Here is a 16,452-nt window from a genome sequence, read left to right as displayed (position 1 = left end):
AAACCCAGATCTACTAGGCTTCACAGCTGTGTAAAATCTTAACCACTATGCACTTCCCCTAACCCCAGTTATGTATTGTCTTGGTATATGTATTTTAAACGTTCTGTTTTAGATATGAACTTCTTTGTTTCTCAGTCATATAGTGAGAAATTCCTAATTCTCCCAAAGGTTTTTCTGTGTGGAAAAGAGTAGATTTCCTAAGACAGTGCCATCTTTGACTTCTTAGACTGCAAATTTTTATTGTCCAGATTATCAGCAGTTGGAATTTTTTATTGGATATGTAGATATAAATAATATTTTTCAACCTATTTCTTGTTGGATTGATCAAAATGCCTGGATTTATAATAACTTTTTTGGTCTTATAGTTTGGGGTATAGCATTCACTTAATTTCATGAAATGATTTTGCTTCCAAAATTGTAAATGTAACTGTGCAGATCTAAATTCAGACTTACATTTGTAGTAGAAGTCCTAATTGGTCAATTTTAATCTAATTTTTCATGTATCATTTTTCTATTTAGTGTCAGGTCTTTTACTTGAATTGATTATTTCTAAGCACCAAAGATGATTTTGAACTTACCATGTACTTCTATCTGTTGACTTAAAGGTGTACGCAAATCTCAATGATTTTGATTTTTTTTAATTTGTGAAGTATACATTTCTATCCTTAAGAACGCTTATTTTCTTCAGAAAAATTTAAAAAAAATTTCTCTTACCCAATTTGTATAAACACGTAGTTTAAGGTAGTCCTTCATTTTATAGCCAAATAGGGAAGAGGGTCAGTGGATACAGATTTTCTGTTAGCATATTACAGTTAGTAATAAAAATGTAACATTAAATGTATATTCAAATAATAGTTGCTAAAATATTAGCAGACATTGTGATTAGATAATAAAGATATCTATTTTACTTCATTACTTGGTAAATAAAGGATTAGTTTTGACATTTCTAGACCAAACTTCATATTTATTCCTTTTGGTGTTTGGTTGTATGAATACGTAATTAGATTTGGGGGTAAAGCCCAGAAATTGGCCCATTATCCATTTTTTAATGTTTGGCTGTCTTAACATGCCACTGGTACTAAAGATGATTCTTAAATTATTAAAGTACAACATGCTGAAATTGCTAAATTGATATTCTTTGCAATACGTGGAATACTTTTCCCTACCACCTATTTTAAGCTAGATTTTTGGAGGGATATGGTGGGGAGTGGTGATACAGTTGGATTTATTTAAACACACACATATATAATGACAAAGGAAATAATAGTATGGCTTTTTTTCTGTAAAGTCAAGCACTTACCAGTTTTTCTCTGCTCCTTAATTTTATAGAGCCAGAATGAAGAATGGGGAGGTTTGTCTGAGGATATCTTATGATAAAGAGCAGTCTAAGGCTTTAGTCTCTTTGATCCCCAACTTGTTTATTGGTAACTACTAAATTTACCATTTTTGTGGCATGGATAAAATGGAGTGCTATGCAAATACTGTTGCACGTGAGATGATTTCTAAGTCCTTGCTTGATCCGTGAAGATCAAATAGTTAAATACTGGGCATTTGGGCTTTAACCCTTAGCGGTTGATGCATGATGGTGTTGATTAGCGCTTTGAGATGTGTCAACCTTTCTTTTTTATACTAACAGCATCATTTTGAAATTTGTGGTGTTTTTTCTTTTGAGCTTTGTTTGCTGTTGGTATTTTTTCTCACTAATCTGTGACATGCAAAATAAGTGAGGTACCAAAAGCAAGCATTATACTCATGAATTTGCTTTTACTTCGAGATGATCCACTTTATGAATAGATTTACTGGATTTGCAGTTGTTTATCTGCCTCATCTAGAAAGTGGTACTCTACGGAGGATTAGTGCTGCTAAAATTGATTTTAGTGCTGGGGGCTGCATGATATATCTTAGTACTATGCTATATTTTTGTGAAAGTAATAATCTGTGGGACTGCATACAAATGGAAAGGTAAGAATCTTAGGAGAAAAGTGATTTCTTTTAAAAAATGAAGCTTTTGTAACATTTTAATAAGTACTTTTTGAAGTATTGAATAACATATCTTTTAATATGAAGTTTTGGACTTTTTAAAGGTCAGCTCTTGATATAATTAAGAATATTTGGGCTGAGCATGGTGGCCCAATCCCAGCACTTTGGGAGGCCGGGGCAGGTGGATCACTTGAGCCCAGAAGTTCAAGACCAGCCTGGGCAATGTGGTGAAACCCCGTCCTTACAAAAAGTGAAAAAAAAAAAAAAAAAAAGACTAGCTGGGCGTGGTGGTGTGTGTCTGTAGTCCAAGCTAATCAGGAGGCTAAGGTGAGAGGATTGATTGAGCCCTGGAGGTCCAGGCTGTAGTGAGCCATGATCATGCCACTATATACCAGCCTGGGTGGCAACAGAACTAAACTTTGCCGAAAGGAAGGAAGGAAGGAGGGAGGGAGGGAAAACAGAAAAAAGAAAGAATATTTGGGCATGCTAGTCAAACTTGAGAATATCTTAAATTGTTTTAAAAAGATGCTTCCAAATATATACAATAATGTCATTTAACAGCAAAAGGCATTTTGATATAAATCCTCCTAGAATTTGCTTAAATAAGACAAACTTGTGTAACTCCTTTGTAATTACTACTGTTCATGTTAAAACCTTCAAGCCTCTTTCTTTTAAATTGGGTTTAAAGTTAACAAGACTATAGTCTTTTATTGCCAGTGTACTTTAGTTTTTTTATAGGTAAACTTAATCAGGGTTTATTATAACAAATTCTGGACAAATGAAGTTTGATTACATTAATGCTTGAAATGGAAATGCTTGAAAGGAAGGGCAGAAAGCAGGACAAATGTTGCCTTTCATTTTACATTTAATAAGAAACAATTTGGCCAGGCATGGTGGCTCACGCCTGTAATCCCAGCACTTTGGAAGGCTGACGCAAGCGGATCACTTGAGGCCAGGAGTTCGAGACCAACCTGGCCAACATGGCAAAACCCCATCTCTACAAAAAATACAAAAATTAGCTGGGCGTGGTGGTGCACGCCTGTAGTCCCAGATACCTGGGAGGCTGAGGCACAAGAATGGCTTGAACCCAGGAAGTGGAGGCTGCAGTGAGCCGAAATCGGGCCACTGCACTCCAGCCTGGGCGACAGAGTGAGACTCTCTCAAAAATAAATAAATACATAAAATAATAATTTGGCCAGTGTCCTTACTCACTGGTTCTCAGGTTGTAATCATTTTGCTTTATGTGTTTTTGAGCCTTTTTTCTTTTCATGCTTTTCAAAATTTTGAGGATTTTCCCCTTGCTATTTCTATTCTACTTTTCTTTTCTTAAATGCTGATCCTGACCTAGTAATTTGATTTCATGAGCCCTAGGGTTGGAACCTGCACAGGGACCTGCAAAGAGAATAGTCTGTGGTGTTGGTGGTGATTTTTTTTTTTTTTAATTAAAAAAAACTTGCTGAAAAATTTCACGTTTGAGTCCTTTTTTCACCTGACATTTTCTTTCGTTTCCTCTGATGCCTTTTTTAAAAAATAAAAATTCCCATTCTGGAAAAATTAGCAAATACAGGCAAACACACTAGAATATAATCTTACCCACCAACTAGAGCCAATTAGATTAACTCAATGGTTCCCATGGGGTGGGAGTGGTGCAGTTGTGCCCCTCTAGGGGACATTGGGTAATGTTTGGACACATTTTTGGTTGTCACAATTGGGGGTGCAGTGCTACTGGCATCCAGTAGGTGAAGACCAAGGATGCTGCTCAGAATTCTACAGCGCACAGGACAGCCCCCTTAGAACAAGGAATTATCTGGCCTCAAATGCCAGTTGTGCCCAGGTTAAGAAGCCTTGGTTTAATTTAACACTATGGAGTAAAGATTCCATTTACATTTATAGACTGCTATATCTTTGCAATATTATATGTAGACCACAGTATAAATAACTGGCTAAAAATTAATCAAAAATGCAAAAAATCGAGAAAGGATAAATGTGCTTAAGAACACACAAATAGCTATAAAAATCATTCCTAGGCCAGGCGCGGTGGCTCACGCCTGTAATCCCAGCACTTTGGGAGGCCGAGGTGGGTGGATCACGAGGTCAGGAGATCAAGACCAACCCGGCCAACATGGTGAAACCCTGTCTCTACTAAAAATACAAAAATTAGCTGGGCATGGTGGTGTGTGCCTGTAATCCCAGCTACTTGGGAGGCTGAGGCAGGCAAATCGCTTGAACCAGGGAGTCGGAGGTTGCTGTGAGGCGAGATAACGCCACTGCACTCCAGCCTGGCGACAGAGTGAGACTCCATCTCAAAAAAAAAAAAAAAAAAAGTCATCCCCATGATTCACCAAAATTACCTCTATGTAATGACCAGTTACTGGGGAGATAATCTATGGTTGACTTTAGAATCCAACCTACAGCAAGGCTTGTAGGATGTCACTATATAATTTAATTTCCTCAACAACAGCCAAATCTGTTAACTTCTATTAAGGTAATTGAGTTTTTATGTGGAAACTGAATTGAGTATACCCTGCAGACAGAACACCTTTGAATTTTCTGCCAATCTCCCCAGCCACTTTAGGGATTTGTTAATTTCTTAAAGGAGGAATAGTTCAAATGACCAGAATTTACATATATAGACTTTTGTTGCATATATAGACTTTTTGTTGTTGTTGTTCTCTGGCATCCTGTTAGCCTTAAAGGTTTTACTTAGTAAAGATATTTAGTAGCATTTGAGTATTTGAAATTCTGTGATTCCAAGAAATCTTTTACCTTTGAAAAACCCTGATTAAATTTAGGGTATTCCAAGGCAAATACAATACAGCATGTCCTAAAACATGCTTAAAATATTTCTTTGCAGTCTAAAATTATATTTGCTAGCTGGGCACAGTGGCACACTTCTATAATCCCAGCTACTTGGAAGGCTGCAGTGGAAGGATCCCTTGAGCTCAGAAGTTTGAGACCAGCCTGGGCAACACAGTGAGACCCCTCACTCTTAAACAGATTATATTTGCTAAGTTAATTATTCTGCTTTTTTTTGTTTGTATATTTGTTTTGAGACAGGGTCTCACTCTGTCACCCAGGCTGGAATGCAGTGGCACCACCATGGCTCACTTGCAGCCTTGAACTCCTGGGCTCAAGTGATCCTCCCACCTCAGCCTCCCGAGTAGCTGGGATTACAGGTGCACACCACCATGCTCAGCTAATTTTTAAAAAATTTTCGGTAGAAATGGGGTCTCGCCATGTTGCCAGGGCTGGTCTTGAACTCCAGGGCTCATGCAATCCTCCCACCTTGGCCTCCCGAAGTGCTGGGATTACAGGTGTTAGCCACTGCACCTGGCCTCTGCTTTTTTATTTTAAAAGCACAACTAACTGCTAGATAAAGTGATTTGTCTTTAGTATTTGATAACTAATGGGTTTTAGAGCATTGTTTATAAGATGTAGTAAATTATCTTCATCATTATTTTTAAGACAAATTTATGAGACAAGTGTTATAGAAATAGATCAACAGCACAATAGAAAAAGATGGCAGAAAACATGAATACGTAATTCACAGATGAAAGCAAAACAAATGGTCCTTTTATTAAGGGAATGCAAATTTAAAAATCAACTAGACCCTTTTTGTTTGTTTGTTTCTTCTTGGATTGGCAAAGATGAGCACTTAAAAGTTGTATTTTGTTTTGGAGGATTAGTTTGGTTATGTCTACTAATGACTAAATGTGTACATACATTTTGACCCATTAGTTACACTTCAAAGAATTTTATCCAACAAAAAGGTACTGAGACACATTGCTTAGTATAATAAGCCATTGAAGCTTACCTAAATATTCATCAGTGAGAAATAGGTTAAGAAAATTATAGTACAACCATACATGAAACTGATGTAGCTGTAAAAGAAATGAGATCGATTTTTTTTTGTAATGATATGGAAGGATACTCAAAGTATATCAAGTGAGAAAAGATCTAGGAACAGGATATTATTATTATTATTATTAATTATTTTATTTTTTGTAGGGACAGGGTCTCACCATGTTGCCCAGGCTTAGGAGCAGGATATTAGCTAACTTGTGTTACTTCTGAAAATCTTTGAAGTTCCCCCTGCTCTTTTTTCCAGAAGTGTAAAAACAAGCATGTATTTAGTATTATACACTTTTAAAAAATGGAAAAATGCTGCTGTGTGAATGAAAGAGTATACATCGTGTTGCTCCAGATGGTAAAACTAGAGTAGAATTTACTAAAATAAAGTTTCAGCACGTAAAGTAAAGCACTTCTCTGCTCTTGGCCATTTTAGACACTAACCATCTGGAGCAACCATGTAACTTTTGCCACTCATAGCTAACTTAATGTAAAAAAAAAAAAAATCGCTTGACTTTCTTAGCACTTCACAAATGCTTGTAAGACTGACACCAGGAGCCCTGTCATCTAAAAGGCACCTTATAGAGTGCTTTCAATTCTTCTGTTTTTTCATTCATTGCTCAAAATAGATCGTAGTGAGATAAGATAGTCTCTGGCCTTCTTGGTCTTTGGCACAAGGAAGAGGGTTCCAGAGTTGAGAGTAAGGACTTTGCATCCTTTGCCATAGAATTCGATTAGGGGCAATAAAAAAGACCATTGTGTTCTAGAATGTGAAGGACTAAGCATACCACTTTATAGTGCAAGGAATAAGTGAAGAAGTCCTTTTATAAGAAAAACTGCACTGAGAGCAATAACTTGAAATTACACTTCTTTATATTTACTTTTCATTAAATGTAAATTATTTTCTTTTACCACATTGTACTACTAGAAAGAGAATCAGGGGTTTAGGCATTCAGTCATAGATATTCAATACCATTGGTTTACTTAAGCACTTCTCATGTCAACAAGACTTAAGCCTGCAGATAATTCCTAGTTTATCAGTGTTCGTTATAGCTTCCCGCTTGGTTTTACTTGTGAGTCAGAAGCCTAGTATGGTGAATATCTAGGAAATTTCACGGTAACAGGGCTTGTCTTAGGTTTTGAGAACAGGTGTAACTTGACTCTCTCTGCTTTGTAGGGTGTTGAGAACAACATTTTTCTTCATGCAGGGGAAAGTGGCAGTGCATGTTTTCTAAGAAGGACAAATAGGAATAGAATAAAAGAAAAAGTATATTGGGGCCGGGCATAGTGGTTCATGCCTGTAATCCCAGCACTTTGGGAGGCTGAGGCGGGTGGATCATGAGGTCAGGAGTTCAAGACCAGCCTGGCCAAGATCGTGAAACCCCATCTCTACTAAAAAAAAAAAAAAAAAATACAAAAATTAGCCGGGCACAGTGGCAGGTGCCTGTAATCCCAGCTACTCAGGAAGCTGAGGCAGGAGAATCGCTTGAATCCAGGAGGTGGAGGTTGCAGTGAGCTGAGATCATGCCACTGCCCTCTAGCCTGGGCGACCGAGCAAGACTCTGTCTCAGAAAAAAAAAAAAAAAAATATATATATATATATATATATATATATATATATATATATATGTATATATTGGAAGGGAGAATGGGAATGGAATCAAAAACATTGGTCTTGCATGAGAAGAGTCTGTCATTGGTTATGTGGTGATAATGGGGTAAAGCTGTAGACTTTTTTCTTCTTTAATTCATGAGTAAGATGAGCAAAATTGAGGAAGTGTCATTTTCTTGGCCTTGAGAAATGACATCATCTAAAGGAGAATCGTTGGGACTGGGGAGAAGGGGAGGGGTGTATAGCTTGAGGACAGTGTGAAGAGTTGGCAGTAGACTTGGTGGGGAGCAAATTAGTGAGGAGCAAAAAAGATTTCCTGGGATTGAAAGCCCGTTTCAGGTTGAAATAATACATTGTCATCCTTATTCAAAGAATAGGTCTCCAGAGAACCTGTACTAAGGACAATACGTGGTTTATAGTTGTACAATACAACTGGATTAAAAAATTTTTTCTCACTGTTTTCATTCTGGCCTTTATTCCCACTTAATTGAAATCACTGGGGTTTTAGTGTTTTAAGAAACTGATAGTTTGCTGAGTATTATATGTGATTATTTCCTACAGGTGCCCAGGGGAAGAACAAGATAGTAGGCCTAGGCCTGCACAGGGTCCCTTGTGTGCTATGACAGGCTTTACTCTCACCCTCCCTAATTCCTAATTGATATAATTTTTATGTGACTCACAAGAGGTACTGGTGGTAAGAGGTATAAACTGGAGTTTATAATTGAATCTACTTTCTTTGTATCTGAAAGAAAAATATTTTGGTTAATTCTGGGCATATCATTTAGCTAAAAAATTACCTTAAATGTTAAGTGGTCCTTAAGGCATTTATAACAGAACTTTTTCAGACCCTAGCAGTCTAAACTGGGAAATTATTTAAAACGTTATTAAAGCAACTTAAAATGGTAAAAATAATACATTTATTTTTGTGCGTTTTAGAGTTTCTTTTCTTCTTGAAGGATGTTTTTCCAGTGAAGAGGGGTTTCTCCCTATGAAGAGTATTCTCACAATTAATAGATGGTAATTTCTTACTTAAGTACAGTAATATGGATCATTGGCTATAAAGAATAGTTCGGCTTATCATCAACCCTTTTCTTTCCTAAAAGTAGTAAAAGGTGTGTCAGGGTATAAGTGCTGGAAATGCCTGGGTAGTCACATTGAGAATTGTTCCTGTAGAATTGTTGGTGTAGTTCATAGTAAGTCTCCTGGGGAGGAATGGTTGCATACTCGGCCCTCTTTGGGAAATCACCGCTTCTCTTTTAATGAGCATAAACTCTTGATGATTAGTTTTTACCTGGTATGATAGAAAATGAAGAGAGAAAAGAAAAAGATGATAAACTGTAATATAAAGGCTCAAAGAACTGGTATTATTTAGGTAAAAGGTTATTTGACAGATTGGTATTATTTAGGCAAAAAGTTATTTGACAGACTTAAACTTTTCTTGTTCTCTCTCCAGAAAACAGAGACTATGTATCACAGCAAGAGTTTCATTGGGTTTAAGAAAGCGTACTAGAATACGTGCTGGAGTACTGACATGCATCAAAATGTAGTAGGATATATAAATTCAGTTTGTAATGACAATTTTGTCAAGTTTGTTTTTATATTTTAGCATTACCTGAAAAGTCTAATTACATTAAATCCCAAGGGATAGTCCCAATTACTTCATTAAACTGATATTTTCATAGGGAATTTTGCTTGGATAATGATCCATTATTGGGGCTTATAATTTATTTTTTACACAGAATATGGAAATAGCTTCAGAGGTTCATTGACAAAAAAACATTCATTAAATACTGTGACTCACTAATGCCATTGACACAGAAGAATTTCCCTATGAAAATGAGAGCTGTGAGAAAATGAAGTAGTTGGGAGTTTAATTTCTTATTAATATGATTTTAAGTTGCTGCTTCATTCCACTATATTCTGAGTTTGGGGAAAAGGGCAGCTATCTCTTTAAAATATTTAGGAATTCTTTGAGGATTAAAATGTAACTGGCTTTTGTCCTCAGATACGTTTGTAATTAATGGTTGTGTAAGTTTAGGGATTTGTTAGATATTTTTCTTGGAACAGTTTACATGATTTTGTAGTTCAACATTTCAAAGTTTCAACTTGAATAAATATTAAAAATGAGGATACTTTAAAGACACTCAAATAAGCAATTTTAAACTTGCTTTCTGGTGGTGATATAATCCCTTTGAGAGTCTGAAGGATGATGGGCCCTCACCCCAGGAAAATTTGTACATCATTTTGTTTCTAATTTCAGGGAACTCTCGGAGCCCCTAGAAGTCCTTCTGTAGACACTCAAATCTGGAGAGTTCGTTAAAATCTGTCTTGAGGATTTTTAAAAAAGTAATATCCTCAGTCTCAGTCAAATCCTTTGGATTTTTTGCTTTTGTAGGTATAAGTAAACAGTTAAAAACCTTCATTGCTACTTAAAATACCAGATGAGTGACTACTTTTCCAGTTTTTATTGGGAAAGATTTTTCTCTAGGTTCTTTAGTTTATGTAGTACAAATGAACTAATGAGTTTAAACACTGGTGGAAGGGGAATATTCTAATTGAATTTTCGGTCGACTCAGTATTGACCAGATGACTTACACTGAAAATCTTTTCATAATATTAGTAGTAAATATAGTGTTTTAGGATTTTGTAAAATTTCTGGAGGATGTCTGTCATTTTGAACACTGTATGTAGTAAAGTTAGAAAAAAATGAATCTAAAGTCTTGGGCATTGTTTAGAAGTTAAATATTCAGCCTTAAACCAAAGAATGAAAGCAAACAGAAACTTAAGTTTTAGTTATCTTTACTGTGAACTAAATGTTCTAGAAATCTGATTGTGTCAGTTTGTATACTGTGTGTAAGAATATATGCATTTCTTTTGTAGCCACGTCATGAATATTTTAATGTCCCTGTGTACTAAATGACTACTCATCGAGTATGCAGAATTTCACAGAGGAAATAGAATGCTGATATACATATGAAAGAAAATATCCTCAGCATGGTGATTTATTATCTTGTATAATAATAGTAGAACATTTCAGAACTAGTACTTTTATGATTGTATTTTTTTCCTGTTCACATTCCAAACTTTTCTGTTTTATTTTCATTCTATATGTGATCTTGATACAGCTCATTCCTCTCTGCAACTGATTTAATCTCATCTTGACAAAATATGACCTAGAAGTGTTTTGAGTAATATTAAATCTTAAACATATACATATTATTAATGAACCATCTGTGATTTATCTTATAAGAGGAAAATATGACAATCATTAAAATGTTTACCAAAGAAAATATAGCTGAAGTGCTAGGTCAAAATAAGCAGTGCCATAATATGTAGTGTGGTTTGGTCTTCAAATATTGAGGTTAAAAAAAGAAACTATTTTGTGTGATTATCTTACAATCTGTATGAGCTAATGTGTTCTAATGTATCACATAAACGTTTATGTGAAAATAATACAAGAAACTAAATTTGTACCATTATATAATATTTAAGGTTAAAACATTCAGTATTAAGAAATTTTGTAGTGCCACATTTATTGAATCACATTTGTGCTATATATCAAACAATCCCTTTAAGAACTCATTAGAGAGCTATGTCTGAAGTCTGTTCTGCAGTATCTGTTGCTTAATAATAACTCTTTCAAAGCATTAATGCTGAGTTTATATAGTTCAAAAATTCTAATATTCAGTTTTAATACCTAAATACTTATATTTTACTAGTGATGGCATTCTAATATATTAAGTCCTCATTTAAATATTTAATACTTTGTTAACTGTGGCATTATATTTCTGAATTTTAAAACTTTTAATATTGGTAACTATTGCATATTCTTTTAATAAAACATACAGCATATTTTTTTATAAAAGGAAAACAATTCATTGTTTATATCTAGAGAGCATAAAGCCTAAGTTAAGTAAGTTATTAAACAATAACTTCACAAGATGTTCAAATCGATTTACCACTGAAAGAAGATCTATGAAAATGTGTTTTGACCAAACTTAGTATTAGGCAGGTACACAGATAAGATTTTCCATTCTTAACATTCTCACTGTAATGCACTACATTTGAAGCACCTGGATGTGCTATGAGATGGGAAATTTAGCATTATATATTGGAAGCATTGAGAAACATTGGTCTTTCATTTCTATTTTTCCCCTCCTTTCCTCCTCCTGCCCCACAATATGTTATTCATCTGGTTTTAATGCTACATAAATATGCATTGTCTCATGCCTGTTTGTGTTGGATGCCTTGTGCTAAGCTGTAACAAAATGTTGCTTCTTTTGCTATCTGTATACAGCTGCTTGCTTTAAATTAGTAGATTCTGAAATAGCTTTCCTTGCATGTCTAAAATAAAAGTATTGCATGTACTTCATCTCATGTGAATGACTTTTTCTTTTCCATCCCTCATAAAATTTTATATTTTCATTTTTCTAGGCAAATTTTTAAAATTGTGGTTAAAAACACATAACACAGAATTCACCATCTTATGCAGTTTTAAGTGTACAGTTCAGTTAAGTATATTCACATTGTTGTGCAGCAGATCTGCAGGACTTTTTCGTCTTGCAGAACTGAACCCATCAATCAACAATTCCCCATTTCTCCCTCTCCCCCAGCCCCTGGCAACCACCATTCGACTTTCTGTTTTTATTTTACTACTTTAGATAATAGTTTTTCTAGGTAATTTTGAGCTACAATTTCAGTGTGAACATGTGTAAGTAAGTTCCATTTTATATTATCAACACAATTTATTTTAAAACTCTACCTGTGCAAGTCTCACAAGAATAAAATGTGTAAATAATTCTTTGAAACTAGGCCTTTTAGAAAGGACAAATATTTTCAATAATGCATATTTGATAAGCAGTATGATTCTCTACAGGAAATGCTATATAAGATTGCAGGCAGAGAGCACATGGGGAAAAGTCTGACCAGCTCCACGGAGTAGCTGTGGGACATTTTTACATGGAGAAGCTGAGAATGTAAACTGTAGGATTCAATGGAGGCATTATTTAATTGATACATTCAAGGCTACATGAATTTTTAAACTATTTAACATTACATGGAAATAATTATTTTAAATTTTTCTTGAATATTTATGAGATTTAGATGTCATTCTCAGTGTATTTAATGCTTAAGGCTAAATATAAATGAAAGAGATTGGCTTACATCACTCTTGAGTGTTACATCATTTCCACTGGACTTTCTTAAAAAACTTTATCATGAAAACTTCAAGACTCACGAGTATAGGAAATAGTATAAAGAACCCTCGTGTACATGCCACTGAGCTTCAAGAACCATCAACTTAATACTGTTTCCCCAACCACTCCCCGCATTTTTGCCTCAGTATCTTAGAGCAAGCCCTAGACATCTTGTCAGTTTGTCTTTAATACTTCAGTATGTGTCCGTAACAGATAAAGTACCATGCCCAACAAAATTAACAGGAATTAATAATTAATATCTTATGCCTGGCTCAGTTTTTCCTAATTGTCTGAAAAATGCCTTTTTATATTTGGTATGTTAGAATCAGATTCCAACCAAGACTCTCACATTGTATCTGATTGATGTGTGTTTTAAGTCTCTTTTAATCTTTTAACAAGTCTTCTGCTTTTTCCCGCCTTGCCATTTTTTTTTTTAAACCAGGTCATTTATGCTGCAGGATGTCCTACCTTATGGATTTGGCCATCATACTCATATGGCAATGTTTAGCTGTTCTTACATCCCTCATTTGTATTTAGATCTGTAACCTGACTAGATTGAGGTTCAATTTGAGGGGGCGAGAATACTTCATAGGTTAGACTCTTCTTAAAAAAATACCTTTTTTCACTAAAGCTGATTTTTACCCATTTTTATTACTAAGCAGACATACTAAAAGGTCATCATATGAGCTTTATAAGTAGAATTGGTGTATAGTACTTGCATTTAAAAATAAATGCTAAATCATTTTGATTTCAGTTGTGTAACTATATCACCTAACATTTTTGGAGCACTTTTATAAATTAGGCAGAGCCTTAACTTACTTAATCTCAACATATGAAGGTAAGTACTATTATCCATGTTTTCCAAATAAGGAAACAGACCATAGAGTTTAAGTAATTTACTTAAGATTACACCATGAAGTGCTTTATATGCAATTAATATTCTAAGGACTTATGGTTTAATATAATTTCTCTTCTCCTTGTTTTGTGCTGTACCATGATTAGGATGCAAAAGTAAGTTTATTACTGGACGCCAAAAATTTATATTATTTTCCATCATTAAAATATAGTGTTGCCTTTTAATTACAAAATTTGTTGCTAGTAATACCTGAAAGTTGGCCTCCTTGGTCCTTTATTTTGTGATTTGCAAAATCAGCCACTTTGGAAAATTATTAAATAATTTTTTTCTGGATATGCTTACTTTGTTTTGACCTCCTTTGACATTTAAAAACCAGTACTGATTGCTACATAGAATAAAAATGCCTTTAGCCCATGGCATTCTTTCTGTATGTGGCCTCTAGTGATGCCATTGGTTGCACTGGGGAGGTCTGGGAAGATAGCTGTTTCTGAAGACTTGCCGCTGTGGACACAGTTAACTAAAAACTCCAAGAGGAAGACATTTCTATAAATGCATGTGACAAAAAGCATGGAACACAACAGTAGGCAAAGAACTGTGGGAACTCGGAGGGAAGGGGTTTTGAATTTTACCACTAAGATAACTTATCTTTCATATATATAATTGAGTAGCAATGATTTCATAAATTGCCAGCAGGTTTGCATTGGGCTTGACTGCTTTTTGCATGACAGCAACGGCATCTAGCACATTGGTAGGTAATTAGCGGGTACTTAATGCTGAAAACGTCCTTTTGTGGTCTCCAATTTTGGGGGCACAAAACCCTAAATAACCAATGGCTGTCACTAGTAGAATGCTACTGTGACATGCTTTCTTGATTCTCTGAAACAAGTATGTTCTTCCATGTCAATGTTTCACATTCTCAAGACTCCCTGGATCTGCTTACCAGAGTCTCACATTTTCCCTCCACAGGAAGCTGAAACCCCACGTAGTGTTCTTGAAGAAATTGGACTGACATAACTCTCCTCCCTTGTTGATGACTTCTTGTGGCATTTCACACACTGTAGATGGTCACTCCCTTCATGTCCATGTTAGCTCATGGTGTAAGATGATGTCTTGTCAGTATTACTGTTTTGCTAAGCCGCTTCATTCATGCCTACACAATTTTTTTTTTAAAAGGGAACTTTAGTTAATTAAGTGATAAGGGACTTAAATATGAATTAGAATGGTGCAGAAAAAGATACCTTTTCTGGATATTTTAAAGTTTAAAGGTCAGTTTCTCTTAATCTGATTATGTGCACATATGAAAATGGCACATATACATGTAAAATCAATCAGGCAGTATACATTTATTAATTACTGTATTTGACAAAGGAAACTCTTAAATTATAATGTGAAACCTGGTTTTATGAAACCAAAGACTAGTGCAGCATTTCAGCATATGTTAAAAAAAAAAAAAAGGGAACTGACATGTCACATATCAAATGAATGGAAACTTTGTTGAAACTTTAAAAAGCAAATTTACTCCAAAGACTTGTATTGGAAATTACATACCTTTTTTTTTTTTTAAAAAAAAAAAAAAGGAATACAGATTATTTTTAATGACTGAATTGGAGTGATACTTCTTACACTAAAATTATTTCTTAGGCATTCTGAATCTGGGATGAGAAACAGGATTGTTTCACAATAGTAAGCACATAATTTTTAAGGCCAAGGCACATTTGACTCCTCAGATGAATTTTTTGTGGTCATAATCACATACTTAGTTGTTTTTGATGCCCCAAAATAAAGTGAGAATGTTAATTTGCCAGGAATTCTTCATAACAGTATCTTACAAAAAACGTGTTGCTCTCTTCACAGTGTTATGTGTAAAGTCATTGTTTAAAGCACGAATGTTCCCTTTGGGGTACTTGTTAAAGCTAAATTTATTTTGCTTCCCTCCACTTTGAAGCGCTGCACACTTTACAGCAGCTTCCTTTCTTTCCATGGCACTGCCTAGTTAACAGAAGTCTTATAAAAATTTAAAAAGACACGTTTCATATAAAAAAGTGAGAGTCGAATGAGGTAAAATGGCATTAGTTGGCTCTATATTTTTTAAAGCTATATAATTGTTCAGCGTCACTTTTCTAAGTACTTATACATATCTAAACATGTCTTCATGGTTTATATTTTCACTTGTATATGCTGGGCTGGATTAAGCTTTGTTGTGATTGTGACCAACATTCAGGCCACGTGAGCACTGTCTTATCACATCGCCAATTAGTTGTAATAAACGTTCAACGTACAAACACTGGAGTGTGTTTTTATCTCTTTCCAAAAGTTTGTCAAACTATGGAGAGCTGCTGAAGGAAGAATTTCTAATTTTTTCTCAGTAAAATGTTGAAAATTCCCCTCCATTTGAATATGGTGGTTGTTATAAGCACACACAAGATACATGGTGGAAGATCTAAGGAGTCTTCATGTACTTCATTAAAAAAATAACATGGATTCCATGCTACTGAAAGCCTATCTACACATTTATTTTCAATCAATAAATGCTGCTTTTAAAACCTTGATGCAGTTGACTTTTCTACTCTTTCTGAATGAACAACTTAGACTGTTACTCAAAAGGTATTTCAAATCAACTGGATTCCTCTTACCTCCTTGTGAACTGAAGGTGCTAGCACATGCAACAGAAAGGGACTAATATTTGCAGACTGTACTACCTAACCTATGCAACAAATCAAATCTATGGTTAACATGATAGTTAAGGGACCTCCTATTACTACAGATAGGAAATGTTACATTCTAAAACTGGGATATTTAAGAAGGAGGCAGGAACTACCATCAAATTAAGTTGCTAGTCTACTGGAAAAAAAGACGTTTATAGGTTTAAAAAGCCTCCAACATGCAGCTAGCTATTCACTGAAAACAGGCTTGTGGGTTTCTGCCAGCAATGTATAGTTGGAATTTTTGAAACATAAATA

At 34.9% G+C, this 16,452-nt stretch overlaps 1 protein-coding gene across 3 annotated transcripts in view; it reads left to right on the top strand.

The window, feature by feature from the left end:
- The window catches only part of AP1S2 (adaptor related protein complex 1 subunit sigma 2), a 30,114-nt gene extending 14,074 nt beyond the window's left edge, over window positions 1–16,040 (top strand). The window contains exons 5-6 of one of the 3 annotated variants that reach the window (XM_030807160.1): window positions 13,639–13,647; window positions 14,459–16,040. In XM_030807160.1, the coding sequence (XP_030663020.1) occupies window positions 13,639–13,647; window positions 14,459–14,506 (57 nt within the window). In that variant the 3' untranslated portion in view covers window positions 14,507–16,040. Of the gene's footprint in view, window positions 1–1,329; window positions 2,232–13,638; window positions 13,648–14,458 lie in introns of those variants that run through there. The other 2 variants (XM_030807161.1, XM_030807162.1) reach the window with 2 other exon arrangements.
- Window positions 16,041–16,452: the final 412 nt, after the last annotated feature.

The sequence above is a fragment of the Nomascus leucogenys genome, chromosome X, assembly GCF_006542625.1.
Source record: "Nomascus leucogenys isolate Asia chromosome X, Asia_NLE_v1, whole genome shotgun sequence".
NCBI lineage: Eukaryota > Metazoa > Chordata > Mammalia > Primates > Hylobatidae > Nomascus > Nomascus leucogenys.
The sequence above is the reverse complement of the archived record's forward strand: the minus strand, read 5'-3'. Positions and strand labels throughout refer to the sequence as shown.